Raw genomic sequence first — 18,073 nt, 5'->3', positions numbered from 1 at the left:
CAGGTTCAAAACCAGATGCTTATAAAGATTTTGAAAGCGGGTCTTTTTATTTCAGCCGAGCGTGTGCATTGCGCTTTGGCCAGAGGTCATGAATGCAGTGGACTGCAAATCAACTCTGACACAATGCCTGATGGGACATGTTGTTGGTGACTAAGGAAGACTAGGATCATGAGGCCTGAACTGAACTCCTCTCTGAAGTCGGCACATTCAAAGGACGTCATCGAAATTCTCTGCAGACTAGAGTTGGCTTTAAGTAAGCCGATCTTTATTACTTTTTTTCCCTGACTGTGACTGTGTCATGTTTAAGGCTCCACACAATCAAATGCAAATGAGTTTCATAGCACAAGCAATATTAAATATGTTTTCAATATATTCTCTAATGTGGCAGAGTAGTTATTGACTCTTGATCTACAGCTCTTATATGTTTAGCAGCATGACACATGAGGGGGAACAAACAAGGGGAGATGGAGGACAACATGATCGGTTTCTCCAATTCAATACAACACAATACTTACAAACAATCACTTAAGAACGAACACATACATATCACTGTACATTATGAAGATTCCAAAAGTTGTAAGGTCTTATCACTCCTTAATTTGAACATTGCTGATGTCCCCCACTAAAATTACATTTCAAAAACACTGCGTGAATCAAAAACTAGAAACTTTAAGGGCAAAGTGCACTCTTAATGATAACCCTTCCTTCCTTTGACCTTGATATACCCTATGTGGAAAACCACCATAGTATTAAGAACTTAATCAGCACTGACCTCGCTGTTAATATCAGCCCCCGCATCCAGCAGCATCTGCACCATGGCCTCGTCTCCACGGACACAAGCGTACATCAGCGGTGTCATCCCCTACACAAGCAGAGGTACAGAGAGCAAGGGAAATCACATTGTTTTAAAAGTTGTATTATTCATTTTTTTAAACCACCAAATGACATAATCAAATCCCAAGTAGTGGCATTAGATTAGATTAGATAAGATTAGATTCAACATTATTGTCATTGCAGCGAGTACAACTAAAAACAGTGCAATGTGCAAAGAGTAATAAAATGAATTCATTTTCAATTAGTTTACTCAACATAAACCAATATTAAGTTCAGGGTTGAGACTTTCTATAGATAAATACAGATGTAATGGATAGTAAATACAGATGTTATAAATAGTAAATAAAGACACCTGTTCAAGAAAATTGCATGTTCCCACATTGGACATTGTGAGATTTAGTTATTTTAACATAAAGGATCAAGAAAGCCGACCGTATCAAGCAAAAGATAAAGAAAAATTACCTTTTGTATTTTATTTTCAGGGTTCTTTCCATAATGTTGTCAGAAACTTATAATAACAATCTGAGCCGGTCAGTGCCAAAAACTAACTCTTTTAGTGAACTTACATTGAGGATGTTGAATGGCTAGTATAGTATTACATTGCAGCCTGTTTAGAAGCTGCAGCATTCTCGCTCAATACTGAACCAATTAAGAAAATGTGTCCACATTAGTCACTCAGACACAAAAACAAGCAGAAAAAGGTCCAGGCTGACAAATATCAAAGTCCCCTTTCAACCGATTTTTTTTTTTTAAAGTAGTACACTGAACTTTTGCTATTAACGTGTATCCTTGACAGTTCCACTCCAGGTACCTTGAGTCTTATAAGAGTAATATTTTTGTATTGATTGTTTTAAAGGACAGTATATATCAATATCTCCTCTGGGCCAGGGACTACAGCACAGAAAAGTGCAGAACCAAACTTTATATTTGAAAGTTTCCCATGGAGAATCGCAAGCAACATGAAGATTTACAGCACTGGTGGGTTAGGTCTTGAGGTAATGCAGAGCACCTTGGCAGAAAGGCTGCAGGAAAATCCTGTCAGAATGAGGTTTAATATTCATGACTGCATTTCAGCAGAAAATGTAAAGGTGAAGAAGCCATGCAAGCAAAATGTTCTGATCCACAGGCTGTATGTGTGCGTGTGCATCAGTACAAATGTGCTTGCATATGCATTATTTAATATGTTGTCTCTGACCTGTTCACTCATGCTGTTGATACCATCGGGCCCCAGCAAGTTGACAGCCTGCTTCACCAAGTCTGTGCGTCCACAGCTAAGCATACGGAAGCCCAAATCCTGCAGGAACTTCGCTTCAGTAGAGGCAGCATCCAGTTTCCTCGAGGCACAGAAGCAGTCATCCGTTCTGAAGAGCAAAGAACGCCAAGTGATTCACAGTGTTCGCTTACAGTGCACCATATTTTCCACCTGACAGGCTTTATTTTTAAACACTACAGGGAGGATGCTCATATGACTGATGTGTGAGTTTGCAAGTCAAGATAATGTGCTTGCTTGTGTTTTGTATGTGTAGGTGAAGACAGCGGTTTTTCCATAGCCGTTAGGCGAGCACACAGCTCAGCGCCGTACCGGAGTTGGCGCGGCTCACAGTCCACTCCAGGCAGCAGGAGTCGGGCAGCTTGCCGAACATCGTCGCTGTCCACAGAGAAGCTGCGTCTGTGTTCCGTGTGAACTGCTGCCACGCGCACCCACTCCATCAGAGGTGGCAGCACCATGAACGGCCTGTAGGGGGAGATGGAGGCACATGATAATGACCACACTGGACTCAAGGCATACCCAGTACTTGGAAGGAAAACCCATCTTATAGAAATTTGTATCTGTAATTTTGGTGATCTTGCAAGCTGTAGCTGATGTTTGAAAAAAGGATGAAGCATGTCTAGAAGATAAAACTAACATGTCATGCAGAAACACTTTGATGCAAAAAAAAACCAAATTATGTTTATACCGTCAGTGTCGTCTATAGAGATTTGTGGTGACTATATCTCTTCACATCTATTCTGCTCCCTTCTGGAGACCTGAAGCTTGACAGTGCAATGATACAATACTGTGATCATGTTTTAATCTTAGCTAGTTAAACTGAATATGCTATTAAACATGCACTTCACAAAATGAATAATGTATTTCTATATGACTTAAAATGCCTTGCGATGTTATACTGTAGCAATCATAAGGAATTACATGTGTCATCTGAACACTTTACAGGGGGAGTAATTGCTCCGCTTCTAATCTGTTTTGCATGACGTTGTAATGGTGAACACCATGCCGCTCTCTGTAAACAGAGCATGGTTTATGCATGTGAACATACAATATTTATGACAGCTCAATATCTGCTTATAGAACTATGGGTGTGTTTTGCATACCCACTGTGCTGCAGGAATTGAGAATCGTACAGTTGATCCTGACCCCTGAGCTAACAGTGAGCAGCTTGAGAAGGTATGATGTGAAGAAAACACAACAACACACTCATTGAGAGAAATTAACTCAATGGGAAACTGTCTACCTGTTCTCCATTCATCCTGCGTCAGTGTGTTTACTACAGCCACATCAGCATGCATGAGGATACATACTGTATACATGATGTTACATTATGACCTTCATACTGTTCTGATAGCATGCCATGGCTATAAATACAGACTTTGTTCACTTAAACAATGAGCTGTCATTAATTCAAAACACCACCACTGATGTCAAGTATAATGATGAGACAGGTGTTGCGACTGACGATTTTAATTAAGGGAAGTTTCAAAGCTAAGTTAAAACAATTGGATTTACATATGGCCGGTCAAAACTGACAGTTCCATTATTTTTGTATTTTGCACAATGTATCGTTTTAATTATATAAATATCCTAGCTAATTTATCCTGCAGGATTTGCTGTCCATTATATCACCTGATGTCGGGATGCCTGCACTGTCCTTGACACATGGTCGGCCCACATCTGTCAGTCACTGTTAATTACTCACTGATCAGTGCTGCTCCGAGGAGGATCTGTAACTGTAATAATTGGTTGACCTGCTAAGAAACGCAAACCCTTTTCTGTTACTTCAAAGGATCCTGAACTACAGCCCATGTGATTTTATTGGCAACACATCATTCATTAAAAGCAGCACTCAACTCCCAATCAAGAGGCAGGGAACGTATAATGGCAATGCGTTCCCTCATAGGAAAACAGTAGATCACAAGCGGTTCAAGGTCTTGCTGTTTCCCCTCTCAGGGCTTTCCTGGCTGTGGCAATGTTCCTATATATGACTAAAACAAACATTCATTAATGTGATTTTTGCTACAAATGGGGATTAGAGCTAAAGCAGACCTGAATCCTACATTATAGCTGATAACTTGCTCCACTGCATGACGATAAAGCCTGGAGCCCCCAGAGGAGGACTGCTCAGGCTCAACTGTCAGTACTGTTTCCCACCTCTGCCGCATGCTGACAAGGGTTTCCACCAAACTGCAGGAAATACTGAGGGCTACAGCTGGATGTGATGAGTAAAAAAATAAAATAAAGTTTATACTCAGCAGAAAAGGCATTTCATAAGGATAAACTACAAGGACTGTGAGGACTGTTCTCTTTCCTATGAAGTGTCAAAAAACTGCATGATGAAGGATCAGGGGAATTAACACCATGGAAACATAGTCTAAGCCTTATGTTAATCATGTATAAGCAACCAGCACAGTCCTACAGCTGCCAGCTGATTATATCCCCCTATGTCATTGACGGTAATTATAAATACTGATGCCCGCTTCAACAGCCGTTTCCTGCCACTGCTCAGGTCACCCAGAGGGCTTGCTAAAGTAGCCAATAAGTTGACAATTCACTGAGATAAAACTGTGCTTTCCTGCCAGAGGGAAACATCTGGTGTGCCATTTCAGGGGTGAGCACAGAGAGCCAGAAATACAATAAAGTCTGAAGAGGTTTACAGTTACAGGAGCAGGAACATTACCTCTGGATAGTGTCCGTGATGCAGGAGGGTAAAATGTATATGAAATAAGGTTTTTATACTGTGGTCTGTTTTTTTATTATTGTCCTAGTAGACAATGAAGGCACAATAATGGTTCAAAGGACAAAATGAGGTGGTTTCTTATGTTTTAATCAATACCAGATGAATTCATTACTTTGCCGTGTTCTGGTTTAGAAAGCCTAAATGTATCAGACACTTTTCATGGCTTAACTTTGATGGTAGGTTTATATCTAGATATCAAACAACTGACACATATATTTCTCTTCCATTCCAGCAAAAATAATTCTATAACTGAACCGTACATTGTTTTATATTTCCTCTTCATTAGGTGTGTTACATATCTTCTCTTGCTTCTGGTTCTATAGTTAGAATATATGTTATATATGTCTGTCAGTCACAGGCTGTAAGCTTCACCAATAACCCGGTGATGTCTTTGTTCTCAGTTCCTGATAAAGGGCGAATTAAGCAGTAGTTAGTGCTCTTAGTTAAATAACAGCCTGGTATGAGTGTAAGTATATGAATTGTTTTTTAGCTATTACTTTGGAACTCTGGAGAGCAGTGAAAACCAAAACAAGGCTAAAAGACTTTAAATGCTCTGCAGATCTGAAGACAAATGCAGGTTAAGGTAATACTTCTTTGTGGTTTCACACAATTGTTCACCTGGAAATAGTGATGTCATACTTTTTCAATATGAAAATGTTGCGTATGGCTGCTTTGAAGCAACTCTGTGTAGAAAATTGTGTGTGATAAGGATATTTTACGATGTTTGTGATGGCACTCACTTCCGTTTGTGAGCATGAGAGTATTTGTTGCTCAGCTATTAATTCTCAAGAATGTTGGTTGAATTCAGGAGTGTAATGGCAGGTGTTCAAATGTAATTGATAACCACATATTAGCAAAACTAACAATGAATTACACCCTTCTATTTCCATATCCAATTAAACATTTTATAACATCATAAAACAGCTGGGCACTAAAGGTTTCAAAACACAATGGCCAAACAACAGTAAGTGGTACAATTTGGGTACTATTTTCAGTTATGGAATAACATGTATTTAGTAGGGTACTGAGGAATTTGCTTCTCACCTCTCTGTCTGTAAGGTAACCTTCGAGGGTTCAACATTGGGGTTCTCCCACTCCATCTGAGGGCAGTGCATGAAGTAACACAGCGTGTAGATCGCCTCGGGCGCCCAGTGGATCACACCGCTCTTCTGGTGGATCGGCGTCCCATTGTTGGGGTTCTTCATGTACAGCGGCTGTAGGTAGTGCATTGCCCGGGACACTAGGTCACCTATACACACACACACACACACACACACACACACACACACACACACACACACACACACACACACACACACACACACACACACACACACACACACACACACACACACACACACACACACACACACACACACACACATATCATACAGGAAAACACGAAAAAGGAGTTAATGCTCAGGCACAAGGGTGCAGAAAAGGAGAATATTTTGAGCAATTGGCCTTTAAAAAGACATCAGGGAACCATCTTCATTCCTTCCAGCCCCCTTAGAGCTCACTCTGTCAGGGGGAATCGAGAGTTACCCCGCACCCCATCAGAAAAAGAGACAGGGTTCATCCTAGTCCTTTCTGTGCCGCTCACTGGGGGAGAGCAGGAGGATAAGCATGCTCAGGACTGCGCTGTGGAGAATGAATATTCATGGATAAACATTAGCTACTCCAAGCTATTTCCTCTGCATAATTTGTCAGTACTTTAAGGTCATCCAGTTGGGGGTGAAAAATCAAAGATTGAGAGGACTCTGACTCTAATAAAAATTTGAATATTCTCTAGGCAGGTTTTAAAAGAAAGTAAACAGTTCTTAGAAAAAAGCATGTTCAACCCAGATTTTATACTTAAGGGACAAAACAGACTGCCTCTTAGTGCAGCAAACTCATTTTATCAAAAAACGAGAGATGAATTTGAAGTTGCTCTCACAGCCAGACAGATAATCGAGAAAACTACCATCCACTCCAGGACAATATTATGACTGTGGCACCTTATTTATTGAGCGGTACAGTATGACCACTCTGTATTATTACAGCAAAGACTCAAATCCCATTTCACTGACTGCTGTCAGATGTATGTCGCTTCTCCTTCCTGTCTAGACCCACTGCACTATGAGAACATGTAATGAAATTCTGAAGCAGGTTCAATCTGTGAAAAACCCACTCTCTACCATATTGTTTGGGTCAATTTAATACCATTCAATGGGAAAAGTAATGGAGCAAGGCGGCACTTGGTTCCCCGGTCTAAATGAGCTATAGTGTATGTGTGCCAGTACAATACACAGACGGAACAAACTGTCATTTACATGGACAAAAGGGTTTGTTTAGCATCAAAATTGAGCTTTTTGGTGCTTGCCAAGATTCCATTTAGCCTTGACAGTGTGAGAGGAGGGTGTGAAAAGGATGCCTGAATGAGGGAAGAGCATTCATGCAACAAAACAGTGAATCTCACGGCCTTCCTTTTGGAACAGTGGGGGTGTGCTGGACAACATCTACTGACACATTGAGAAGGACATATCATGACAGGAATGATTACCTCGCAAGTGTTAAGCTAAAGCCCTGCACCTTGACTATGTCATTGTCATCCTGCGTCTTTTCTCTTAATTGTACCAACAGGATAATCTTGTAACAGTGCCCTCTTAAGCTAGGTAAAGAAAACTGAGGTGGTCAGCAACAGCCGGTTCTCATGTCATATTTATGCTGCCCTGTGTCATTTCCTACACTTTCAGAGGAGGTCGGCAGGACAGAAAAAGGAAGATTATTGCTAACACAGAGAGAGTGCAACAGTATCGAAGTAGCAGCAGCTCAAAGTGAGATTACTGCTGCTCTGTTAGCAGGTTTACACAGAAATATCTGCATAAAAGATTAACTCATTGTTTTCAATGACAGCTTGAAGATTCTTTGTTTTAGCCAAAAGAGAGGAAGGATTGACAGATTTACAGCAGTTTAATAAGCTAAAACGCCAATAGCCTTTTCGCTATAAGATTCAAGCCTTTGATCAATACTTCATCCTGGGTAATAAATTCTTTATGCTAACAAGAAGAGGAGGGGTGGAGGACACACAGCATATCCGCTCCTCAGGTATCTCACTGATTACCTTTAAGCAGCGGGGCAATGCTCTCTGTGTTTTCAAAGCTTTCCAATCCCGTTAGAAGAACAAAATAACACAAATATGCCAGTCTCCGGTGTATAATGGCACTGCTTTGATTTACAAGGGATTTTATTAGAGTTGGCACCTTGAAGGTCATTTGCCGGCAATGCAGCACCCACATAACAACCAAACCGCTCATTACTCCAGAGATTGTGAAGGCTGTTTAATGCTTAAGTGCCAGAGAAGAAGTATGTTCTTTGGAAATGTAGATTTTAAAGGGGAAATCTGCCTCTTTTTAGTGGATGTTCCTTCAGTGTTAAAGGTAAATGTGAACGGAAGTGCAGAGTTTACCACTGGCCACTAGGGGGTAGTATATTATTAATACTCAGTTAGGAGTCGGCCATATTGTTGTAAGTATCATAGACGTTCCGGTTACAGAAGTTAAACAGTAAGCAATACAGACGTTCCTGTTACAGAGTTTGGATTTTAAGCATGCTAACATAATTCATGTAAGTCCTTTATCTTATTTGGTTATCATTATCATTTATGTCATCTTATATCATCATTATTATCTTATATTACATTATAAGTTCTTTCTGATATTTGTGTTAGACATGTGCATGAAGGAATTACTGATTGTAGCTCATATTGTTATTTTGTGAATTGCTGCAGGGCTTCTTCATCTTTGTCATTAAATAAGCAATCTGACATCGAGGAGTGTAATTCTTCAGGAAGGAATAAAATGCTTGCAATATTGACCAAGAGCTCGGAGCTTTCCTGCTTACCGAGTGGTGTCACCCATCCTTACAGTATGTGTACTATGTGTGTAGCATATGTACCAGGATGCATTTCACACAAATATCCAGAGTTCCAGAATCCCATTATATGGATAATGCCACCACAGCTCCAGCCTCTCTCCAGTGCATTTCTTTGGCTAAATATTTGATCACTGAGTTAGCCAAAAGGCCTCCTAGTCCTTGAAACTCATATCTTCTCATGAATGCCATTTTTTGTGTTGGCGACATAGCTATACATTGCAAGGAAGATATGTGTTTCAACCCCCATCTAGAGCATTGGTACCCCCTGGCTCTGAAATATCTGTCCTTCTTGCATCAATACACGTGGCTGTCTGGTAACTGAAGTATACGCGGATGCAAACTCAGCTTTCTTGGTCAATATACACTGAGGAATTTATTGTTTCCCTAGACATTAGCACTGATTGAACACCCGCACCAGAGGCGGCGAAAGTTCTCAATTCTGATGGAGCAATTATATTCAACCCTTTATGATGTAGGGAAATAAATATTCAGTCACCAGCTTTCCTTTGTGTATTGATGAATGGCTCTTGGCCGCACTGTGCAGCTGCTGCCATCATCACAGTTTCTGTGTTTCATTTATTTGCTGCTATGCGGCCCTGATTACATTTAATGGTCGCCTGTGGCCATCCTGACTCAACAAGATGCTAAGCCATTCTTCCCACTATTAGTTTTGTCAATTTGGAAAGCAGCCAGAGATTTTAGTCCCTAATTACCTAGCATATAGATAACAAGGAGGGCACCAACACTATGTTTAGGGAGATGCTCCATCAGAATCAGTTAAATAGCAAAGACTCACAAAGAAAAAGAAAAAAAAAAGTTAGGAGAGGCAGCAGCTCAACAAAAATGACAGAACTCGTGCTCTTTTTGAATATAAAACTTTGTTAAGGGAATATATTGAGTGGAGCTCTCCCTAAGAGGGTCTTTCCTCATGATTACCCATGCTGCTTCAACTTCCCGAGTGGCTTTACATTTCAAGGACTGTAGAGACTTACATTACAATCTGTGAAAGGGAAAAGCACACAGCGTCCCCGGAGTAATCAGGATGGTTTAGTTTGCACAAGACGACGTTCAAAGTAACATCAGTGAGAATCCTTTAGCTGTCAGGGGTCTCTGGAGTCTTTATTAGAGCAAGAATGGTATGTTCTCAGAGGAGTGAGGATGAGAGATGTGATGTATGCGTGGGTGCACTGTATCCTTCATTGTTGACATTATAGTTATAATAAGTTATAGTTGTTTGTCCTGGGTGTTTCCATTTTTGATTACATTTAGTTTTTATCATGTTAAACTTTTGTAGTTTGGGTGAATTGCATGTTTCTGAGCATCAGATGAGGCAAAGAGAAAAGATAAAATTTCTTTCCACCTCGAAAAGTGCTGTGGTAAATTTGACCTGCCAATAATAATGATATTCCGGAGTGTTTTCTTAAACAGCATTAATAACTAAGATTGTATGAGAGAGCACCTTCTGTGGAATGACTTACCATGAATTTTTAACACGGTAATGAATTTGCAAACAAGTTTAATGGCCATAATGAACGTGACAAAGTAAAATCTAATCTAGAGGAACAAGTGTCCATTAATGTAATAATATAACAAGTTTCACGCAGAAAAACTAAATAAATGTACTTTATTTCCCTGTGTGTACAAAGCTGAGGAGGTTTTTGCAATGAAAATGGAAATTCAAAATTGGGGATTGGACATAATATGTGTTGGCAACATCTAAACAACTCTCAGTTTGCTGGATGTTAAGGCCCTAAATTAACATGAGATATTTTACAATTTGTTGTCTTGTTTTAGTCATACATCAGGAAAGGCGCATTTGTTTTGCTTTCTAGTCAAGAAGTAAATAAGTGAAAGAGAAGAAATGAGAAGACTGACACCACTCATCTAAAAATATAAAGCAATATATGTGTTACCTTTGGACACAACTGGGCTATTTAGCGTATAGTCATGAGATTGATATTGATAGAATTATCTCGTTTTTGCCAAGAAAAGTAATATTTCCCAGATGTCAACACTATGAAGCTCAAGAACATTATGTGGCTGTTGGTTGTCGGGTTTAAGCCAATGGACATTTCAACCTGCACTGTCACTGCCGTTTGACCTTGAATCACTTTGTGTGCTGTGTGCTAGATTTACATATACCTATATGGTGAAGCCTGTATGAAATGTGGATGCTCCGCCAACCACAGCCCCTAAAAATAGATTGGTGGGGGATTCAATACGTATAGAGTTACACAAACAACGCTGTGAGGAACATATTTGTATCAGGATTTTATCCAGCATGCTGAGTGAAGATGACACACCAAGTGTCCTACAGTAATAATTGCAGGATTCGCAGGACTGTCATTTCAAATATGCTAATTTGGCATTTTGGGCGGAAGAGAGAATGAAAAAAACAAAGAGGTAAATCAGTCGCAAACCTCTAAAATTGATTCTAAATGCCAGCCCATAGACTGTCCCCTGCATCGGATGCAAATTCTACCTTTCTTGTATCACATTAAATATGTTTAGAAAATCATATCCAAATTCTGTATTTCTTTCTATCCATCCCAGACGTAATAGCTTTTTCCCCCCCCATCTCAAGTCTCTTTCAGATACACAATATGTCAGGCCGATAAGGCTCTTCAGCTACTCTCATTTTTTATCCCCGGCTTGAGCTGTGTGTCTGTTTGCAAATCCTATAGTTATTTACAAAATTCCCCTCCAGAGCTGTGACATTACCACCGGACTAAGCTCGGCTATTATCCATCTGCAGCTCTGTTGTCTCACAGTGTGTTTGCAGTGTCAACATAACAGAATGAGTGCTTGCTTGACCTCATCAATACAACATGGACCGAGGAAAGGCGATTTGCCTCAGAGCGCCTCCTCTCCCCCCTGTCCCTGAGAAAACATACAGTAAGGATAATTGGCTCTCTGTTTATTCTGAGGATAAATGTTTACACTAAATATACAGAGAATTTTTTTCCGGCCTTGTCTTGACATTTCGATGCCATGACGACAGAAACAGATTCTACAACCCTTTCTCCATTGTTATGCTTGTGGATTTATTTATTTTGTAAAAATATTGTCAAGCACATCAGGGGATAAATTGTGCTTATGTGACTAAATGTGTTATTCTTTTGTCAGAGGACATTACAGCTCTCAGATTTGTTTTCTGGAATGAGCTGCAGAGTTGCACGCAACCAAGAAACAAAACTGTTCAACACTTCAAATGAGGGTCTTGATTTTATGATTATATCAAAAGAGGGTAGACGTGTCCTCAGTGGTTTGCAGCTTGTCACTGCGGATACATCGAGGCCTTGAGAGTTTTTCAGAGAGTTTCCCCCACAACAGAAAACAATATTTAATGAAGAACTTGTGCTGAACCTTGCTTTGCCAAATTGTTTCACTTCTTTGGGAAGAGGGAAAATATTAATCAGTATGTCAAAACCTATTAGTATTATCATATAAAACCAAATCATATGTAAATGACTTTGTATTCAGAAAGCATGCAGAAGCCCATTATTCTTTGAATAATGAGTACATTGTGAGTGGACAGACATTCAATTAACTTTTGGAGGACTTGTCAAACTCATACATTATGTTGAATAAATAGCTCTGGATTATTAAAACGGATCTCATTGACAGTGAACTGATTTACATTAGGTTGAATATGCTCATATACAGTGGGGCAAAAAAGTATTTAGTCAGCCACCAATTGTGCAAGTTCTCCCATTTAAAAAGATGAGAGAGGCCTGTAATTTTCATCATAGGTATACCTCAACTATGAGAGACAGAATGAGAAAAAAAAATCCAGGAAATCACATTGTAGGATTTTTAAAGAATTAATTGGTAAATTCCTCGGTAAAATAAGTATTTGGTCACCTACAAACAAGCAAGATTTCTGGCTCTCACAGACCTGTAACTTCTTCTTTAAGAGGCTCCTCTGTCCTCCACTCGTTACCTGTATTAATGGCACCTTTTTGAACTCGTTATCAGTATAAAAGACACCTGTCCACAACCTCAAACAGTCATACTCCAAACTCCACTATGGCCAAGACCAAAGAGCTGTCAAAGGAGACCAGAGACAAAATTGTAGACCTGCACCAGGCTGGGAAAACTGAATCTGCAATAGGTAAGCAGCTTGGTGTGAAGAAATCAACTGTGGGAGCAATTATTAGAAAATGGAAGACATACAAGACCACTGCTAATCTCCCTCGATCTGGGGCTCCACGCAAGATCTCACCCTGTGGGGTCAAAATGATCACAAGAACGGTGAGCAAAAATCCCAGAACCACACGGGGGGACCTAGTGAATGACCTGCAGAGAGCTGGGACCAAAGTAACAAAGGCTACCATCAGTAACACACTACGCCGCCAGGGACTTAAATCCTGCAGTTCCAGACGTGTCCCCCTGCTTAAGCCAGTACATGTCCAGGCCCGTCTGAAGTTTGCTAGAGAGCATTTGGATGATCCAGAAGAGGATTGGGAGAATGTCATATGGTCAGATGAAACCAAAATAGAACTTTTTGGTAAAAACTCAACTCGTCGTGTTTGGAGGAGAAAGAATGCAGAGTTGCATCCAAAGAACACCATACCTACTGTGAAGCATGGGGGTGGAAACATCATGCTTTGGGGCTGTTTTTCTGCAAAGGGACCAGGACGACTGATCCGTGTAAAGGAAAGAATGAATGGGGCCATGTATCGTGAGATTTTGAGTGAAAACCTCCTTCCATCAGCAAGGGCACTGAGGATGAAGCGTGGCTGGGTCTTTCAGCATGACAATGATCCCAAACACACCGCCAGGGCAACGAAGGAGTGGCTTCGTAAGAAGCATTTCAAGGTCCTGGAGTGGCCTAGCCAGTCTCCAGATCTCAACCCCATAGAAAATCTTTGGAGGGAGTTGAAAGTCCGTGTTGCCCAGCGACAGCCCCAAAACATCACTGCTTTAGAGGAGATCTGCATGGAGGAATGGGCCAAAATACCAGCAACAGTGTGTGAAAACCTTGTGAAGACTTACAGAAAACGTTTGACCTCTGTCATTGCCAACAAAGGGTATATAACAAAGTATTGAGATGAACTTTTGTTATTGACCAAATACTTATTTTCCACAATCATTTGAAAATAAATTCTTTAAAAATCCTACAATGTGACTTTCTGGATTTTCTTTTCTCATTTTGTCTCTCATAGTTGAGGTATACCTATGATAAAAATGACAGGCCTCTCTCATCTTTTTAAATGGGAGAACTTGCACAATTGGTGGCTGACTAAATACTTTTTTGCCCCACTGTACATGCACAGCAGTATTTTTACACAGGGATTTACTGATTCAGCAGGACAGTATTTGTGACTTCTGAATACTCGCAATAATGGCATCTGACTCGAGTTTAAGTGAGACTTATAGTCAACCAGAGCTCCACACCTTTAAAACCTGTAATCCCGATATCCTATAATCAATTCATGCATTTATTCATTAAGGGCAAATCAAAACAGTCAATAGCCAAGCTAGCTGCTCTGTGGGGATGTGCTTAGCAGTGGTGCGAGCTAAATGCTAGTATAACCTAAGCATGTCCCCATGCTAACTGGGGTTACTTAGCACAATAATAAGCTCCCTACAGTTTAAAGTTAGATTCAAGACTTTTCTTTAAAAAAACGTTTGAACGTAACAAAAAGACCAATCTGCAATTACCCTATTTTAATGAGGAAAAATGACACCAATTATTGTAAAATAGAATATGACTTATAATCCAGTGGATAAGTTAGATTTTCAACCTCAAAAGTTGAAGACATGTAACACTAGAGGGGAACACTAGATTGAAGGAAGTGGAGTCAACAAAGTTATTATTTTCACCCACAGGGGGACATGAATATGCGTACTAAATGTCATTACTACCCTTCAAATAGCCAACATGACAAGTAGGATTCATCCCATAGAAACAAGCAATATCTCTACAAAATATTGTCTTGAATACCAACTTGATAGAATGGTATGGTTCTTATCTGACATGCTCTTTTCACTACCTCACACATGCTAGGTAAACACAAGTACACTGTCCTTATACCACCTCTGAAAACATCAATTCAACACCATGGGCATTAATATGCTTATATTACAGCTTCCACTCTTCTGGGAAAGGCTTCCACGGGCTTGTGGACCCTTGCTGTGGGTCTTTGTTCTGTTCAGCCAGAAGCGAACATACAGCACAGACCTTTTTTCACGAAAGACATTTTGACCGGTCACAGTATGATAAGCACACTTTTGAATAATTAATGTTAACTGAATTCCAGTTTGCCGTTTCAGTTTCAGAATCCTGCTATTGTGAACGCTGACTCCCTGTCACATTGTCATGACTTACTGGACAGTTGAATAGAACAGGGCCATTGTTAATGTTATTAGCAACACCTGTGCTTTTCTTACTGTGACAAGTGTCGGCAGTAAAAAAGCCTATTAGTGAGTTAGGGTAGGCCTACTGGTCTTGGGCGATAAGGCCTGGCTAGCAGTCAGCGCTAAATTTCATCCCAAAGGTGTCGGACGAGTTTGACGTTGGAGCTCTGTAAAGGCGAGTCAAGTTCCTCCATGCCAAAAGTGGGAAAACATTTTTTTTATGGACCTTTGTATGTGCACAGGGGTATCAATAGTATTACATATTATTGTTAAGAAGTTGGAAGCACAGAACGTCTAAATTATTATCACCTAACCCCGACCAGGTGACCAGTCGAGCGGTTTCACTTTCGAGCGATTAATAAGCCTTTTTCAATAAAGACAACCTGACGTGTGACAGGAGGAAGACATAATGCAATGTAACATGACATAATAAAAATAAACTTTTCATGGCTGATTCGCATGTAGCTGCATTTGTCCGGGTTTGCTATAGATGTATAAAGAGAAATGGGTGCAGTGTTAGCAGGGCCCTGCTCCATTCTATGAATGAAGTCAATTATGTTTGACTTCCAATATAACATTTTCCCAGCACACACAAAGAAAGGAAAATGACTCTCTATAAGGTAATCTTACATGTTTTAGAACATACTGATTGAAATCATTATGTTTTTTATACTGGGTATTTGGTTTACCTAAAAAAAATACCATGATTTACAGAGGTCTCATTCCCCAAGTAAGTCCGTGGGAAATCACGTGACTGAAAGGTTGTAATGAAATGGTTTGGTCATAATGTAAAGCCATCTACAAAGCCATTATTAGCGTTCCTAGCAACATCTATGCTTTTAATTCTATGACAAGTTTCCGTTAGGTGGGCGTCTTGCATTGTTAAAGGGCACATTGACTACCTTGCTTATCGAGAGATGGCTCAATGATGGACCTTCACTTCTCCATCCAGACTTCTACAGTCACACACTGACACAAATACACACACATTCACAACTCACTGAGTTCAGAGATACTGCCCACTCTTGTAGCCAGTAAACACTGTTCGATGGAGCGCAGCTCAGAGTGACTGTAGGCGTTTCCATCTCCGCTCTTCCCCGCTCGCTGTTGCAGCTGCTGGTCCCTGTGAAGAGTCAGACCCTCTGGTAGGCTGAGCACACCTGAAACAGAGAGAGAGAGTTACATCACATTAATGTCAAAATAAAGCTCAAGACTGGAGTCTGAAAAGAGACAATTCTTAACTCACTTGATTATTCTTTACAGGAAATGTTGTGAATAACAAACACAGCTTACCCCCTTTAATGTAAATATATCTCATTATACCCTATATATATTTGTCTAATTATTGTGTATTTGTGTGAAGACTGAGAAAAAATAGAGCCCGAACAATACAGTAATCATTCTTCCTAGTTGCACCTGTCACAGACTTTTCCCAAAGGTAATAATGTGTAAAATCCAAACGTGTTTTCAGAAGTCACACCTCTGTGTGTTACTAAGTCATTCTCGCTCTGAGGGTGACGAGGCAGGCTGCTCTCCATTTTGCTTTGTTGACAGTTTTTCATTCCTCTGCAGCTTCCTGCTGCACCCGTCTTATCGTTTGCAGGGTGTCAACTCATGAAATGGCTGAAAGCAGTGACTCTGTACTTAGCCCCTTTAATCACTGTGGAAAAAGTAGCTTTGGCTTTAATGGCTCCCTTCTCATAATATGCTGCTAATTTAATGCACATGCTGCTTGTGGCAAAGGTGACATTCTACATTCATCCTGCTTCTTTTAAGGGCGATTCATTTCACTTTTGCCCAATGATACAGCAGTCAAAGCATGTGAGGGACTGTTGAAAATGAGTGGTGGAGTTAGTTAAAATGTGCTATAGCAAGTCGGAATTGAACTAGTATTTATAATACCAAAATAGAAATATTTTTGTTTCTCCCCCCCGCTCCAACCATACTCAAATCATTTTCATACCTACCCTCCCTTACAGAAAAAGTGTGGTTAGCTAATAACTAAATCAATAGTCCTTAAAATGTACTGATTTTAAATGGCTCTGATAGAATGGCTCTGATTCTACTCCACTTTTAAGATTGCCATTCCCCATGCATACACTAGTAATAAAAACTGTGCGGCAAAAACATCTGGACGAGTTGCTGTTTACCGACCAGCAGCAGCCATGTGGCACTCCATCTCATCTACATCTTTGTTCAGGCCAGAGAGACACTGACAACCTGCAGGACTCTGGAACAAAGAGCGGGAGGCGTCACCATCTGCTGCACCAGTGTCAGGTGTCCTAAACAGCTACAATTTTCAGCAAAAGCTCAAGACAAGCCAACAAGGTCAATTAGGAAATAAATGACCTCTCTTTCTGTTTCTGCAGGAACGTGTCCGCAGGGATTACTCTGAAACACCTCCTTTATTGCTTTTATTTCTCAAAATGGGCCCTCTTAGACTAGCAGTTGTGCAAACTCCAGGAAATCCATCGTAAACCATTTAGAGCAGCAGGTGGGCTATTCTGGCACCTTCCTCACTCCCACTTTCCTCCCAAACAATTATATACCAAAGTAAATAGCAAGCTCAAAGCGTGACCACAGGATTCATGACCCACCTCTTTTGATGTGCAGCTAAAGCCCACAGGTCTGATTTGGCTGAACCTTGCAGTGCAGACACTATCATTTTCAGGAGGCTGAAAAAAGTGTATTTTACTTTTACTAACCCTGGCCCTGTGGTAGTTATTCATTTATCCACCTAGGGGTTAGGCTTACAGTTAGGCTTGCTGGTTTTACAGAGGATCATGAAAAAACTACCAGACAGTATTTCATGAAAATTGGTTGAAGGTTGCAGCATAGGCCAAGGGAAAACGACCAAACAAGTAAAGTCAATCCAAATCACTGCTGGATACACAAATACTTCACATTAGTCAACATTGTAAAGCATAAAGCAGTTGGCCTTGTCGAAA

General features: G+C 40.4%; 1 protein-coding gene across 3 annotated transcripts in view; it reads right to left on the bottom strand.

Moving 5' to 3' along the window:
* btbd11b (BTB (POZ) domain containing 11b) overlaps nucleotides 1–18,073 on the bottom strand; it is a 69,327-nt gene that overhangs the window by 9,840 nt on the left and 41,414 nt on the right. For all 3 annotated transcript variants that reach the window (XM_063900310.1, XM_063900294.1, XM_063900303.1), the window contains exons 2-6: nucleotides 16,127–16,285; nucleotides 5,892–6,096; nucleotides 2,417–2,569; nucleotides 2,030–2,195; nucleotides 773–862 (exon numbers count right to left, since the gene is read on the bottom strand). In XM_063900310.1, coding sequence (XP_063756380.1) covers nucleotides 773–862; nucleotides 2,030–2,195; nucleotides 2,417–2,569; nucleotides 5,892–6,096; nucleotides 16,127–16,285 — 773 coding nt within the window. The remainder of the gene's footprint in view (nucleotides 1–772; nucleotides 863–2,029; nucleotides 2,196–2,416; nucleotides 2,570–5,891; nucleotides 6,097–16,126; nucleotides 16,286–18,073) is intronic.

The sequence above is a fragment of the Eleginops maclovinus genome, chromosome 2, assembly GCF_036324505.1.
Source record: "Eleginops maclovinus isolate JMC-PN-2008 ecotype Puerto Natales chromosome 2, JC_Emac_rtc_rv5, whole genome shotgun sequence".
NCBI lineage: Eukaryota > Metazoa > Chordata > Actinopteri > Perciformes > Eleginopidae > Eleginops > Eleginops maclovinus.
The sequence above is the reverse complement of the archived record's forward strand: the minus strand, read 5'-3'. Positions and strand labels throughout refer to the sequence as shown.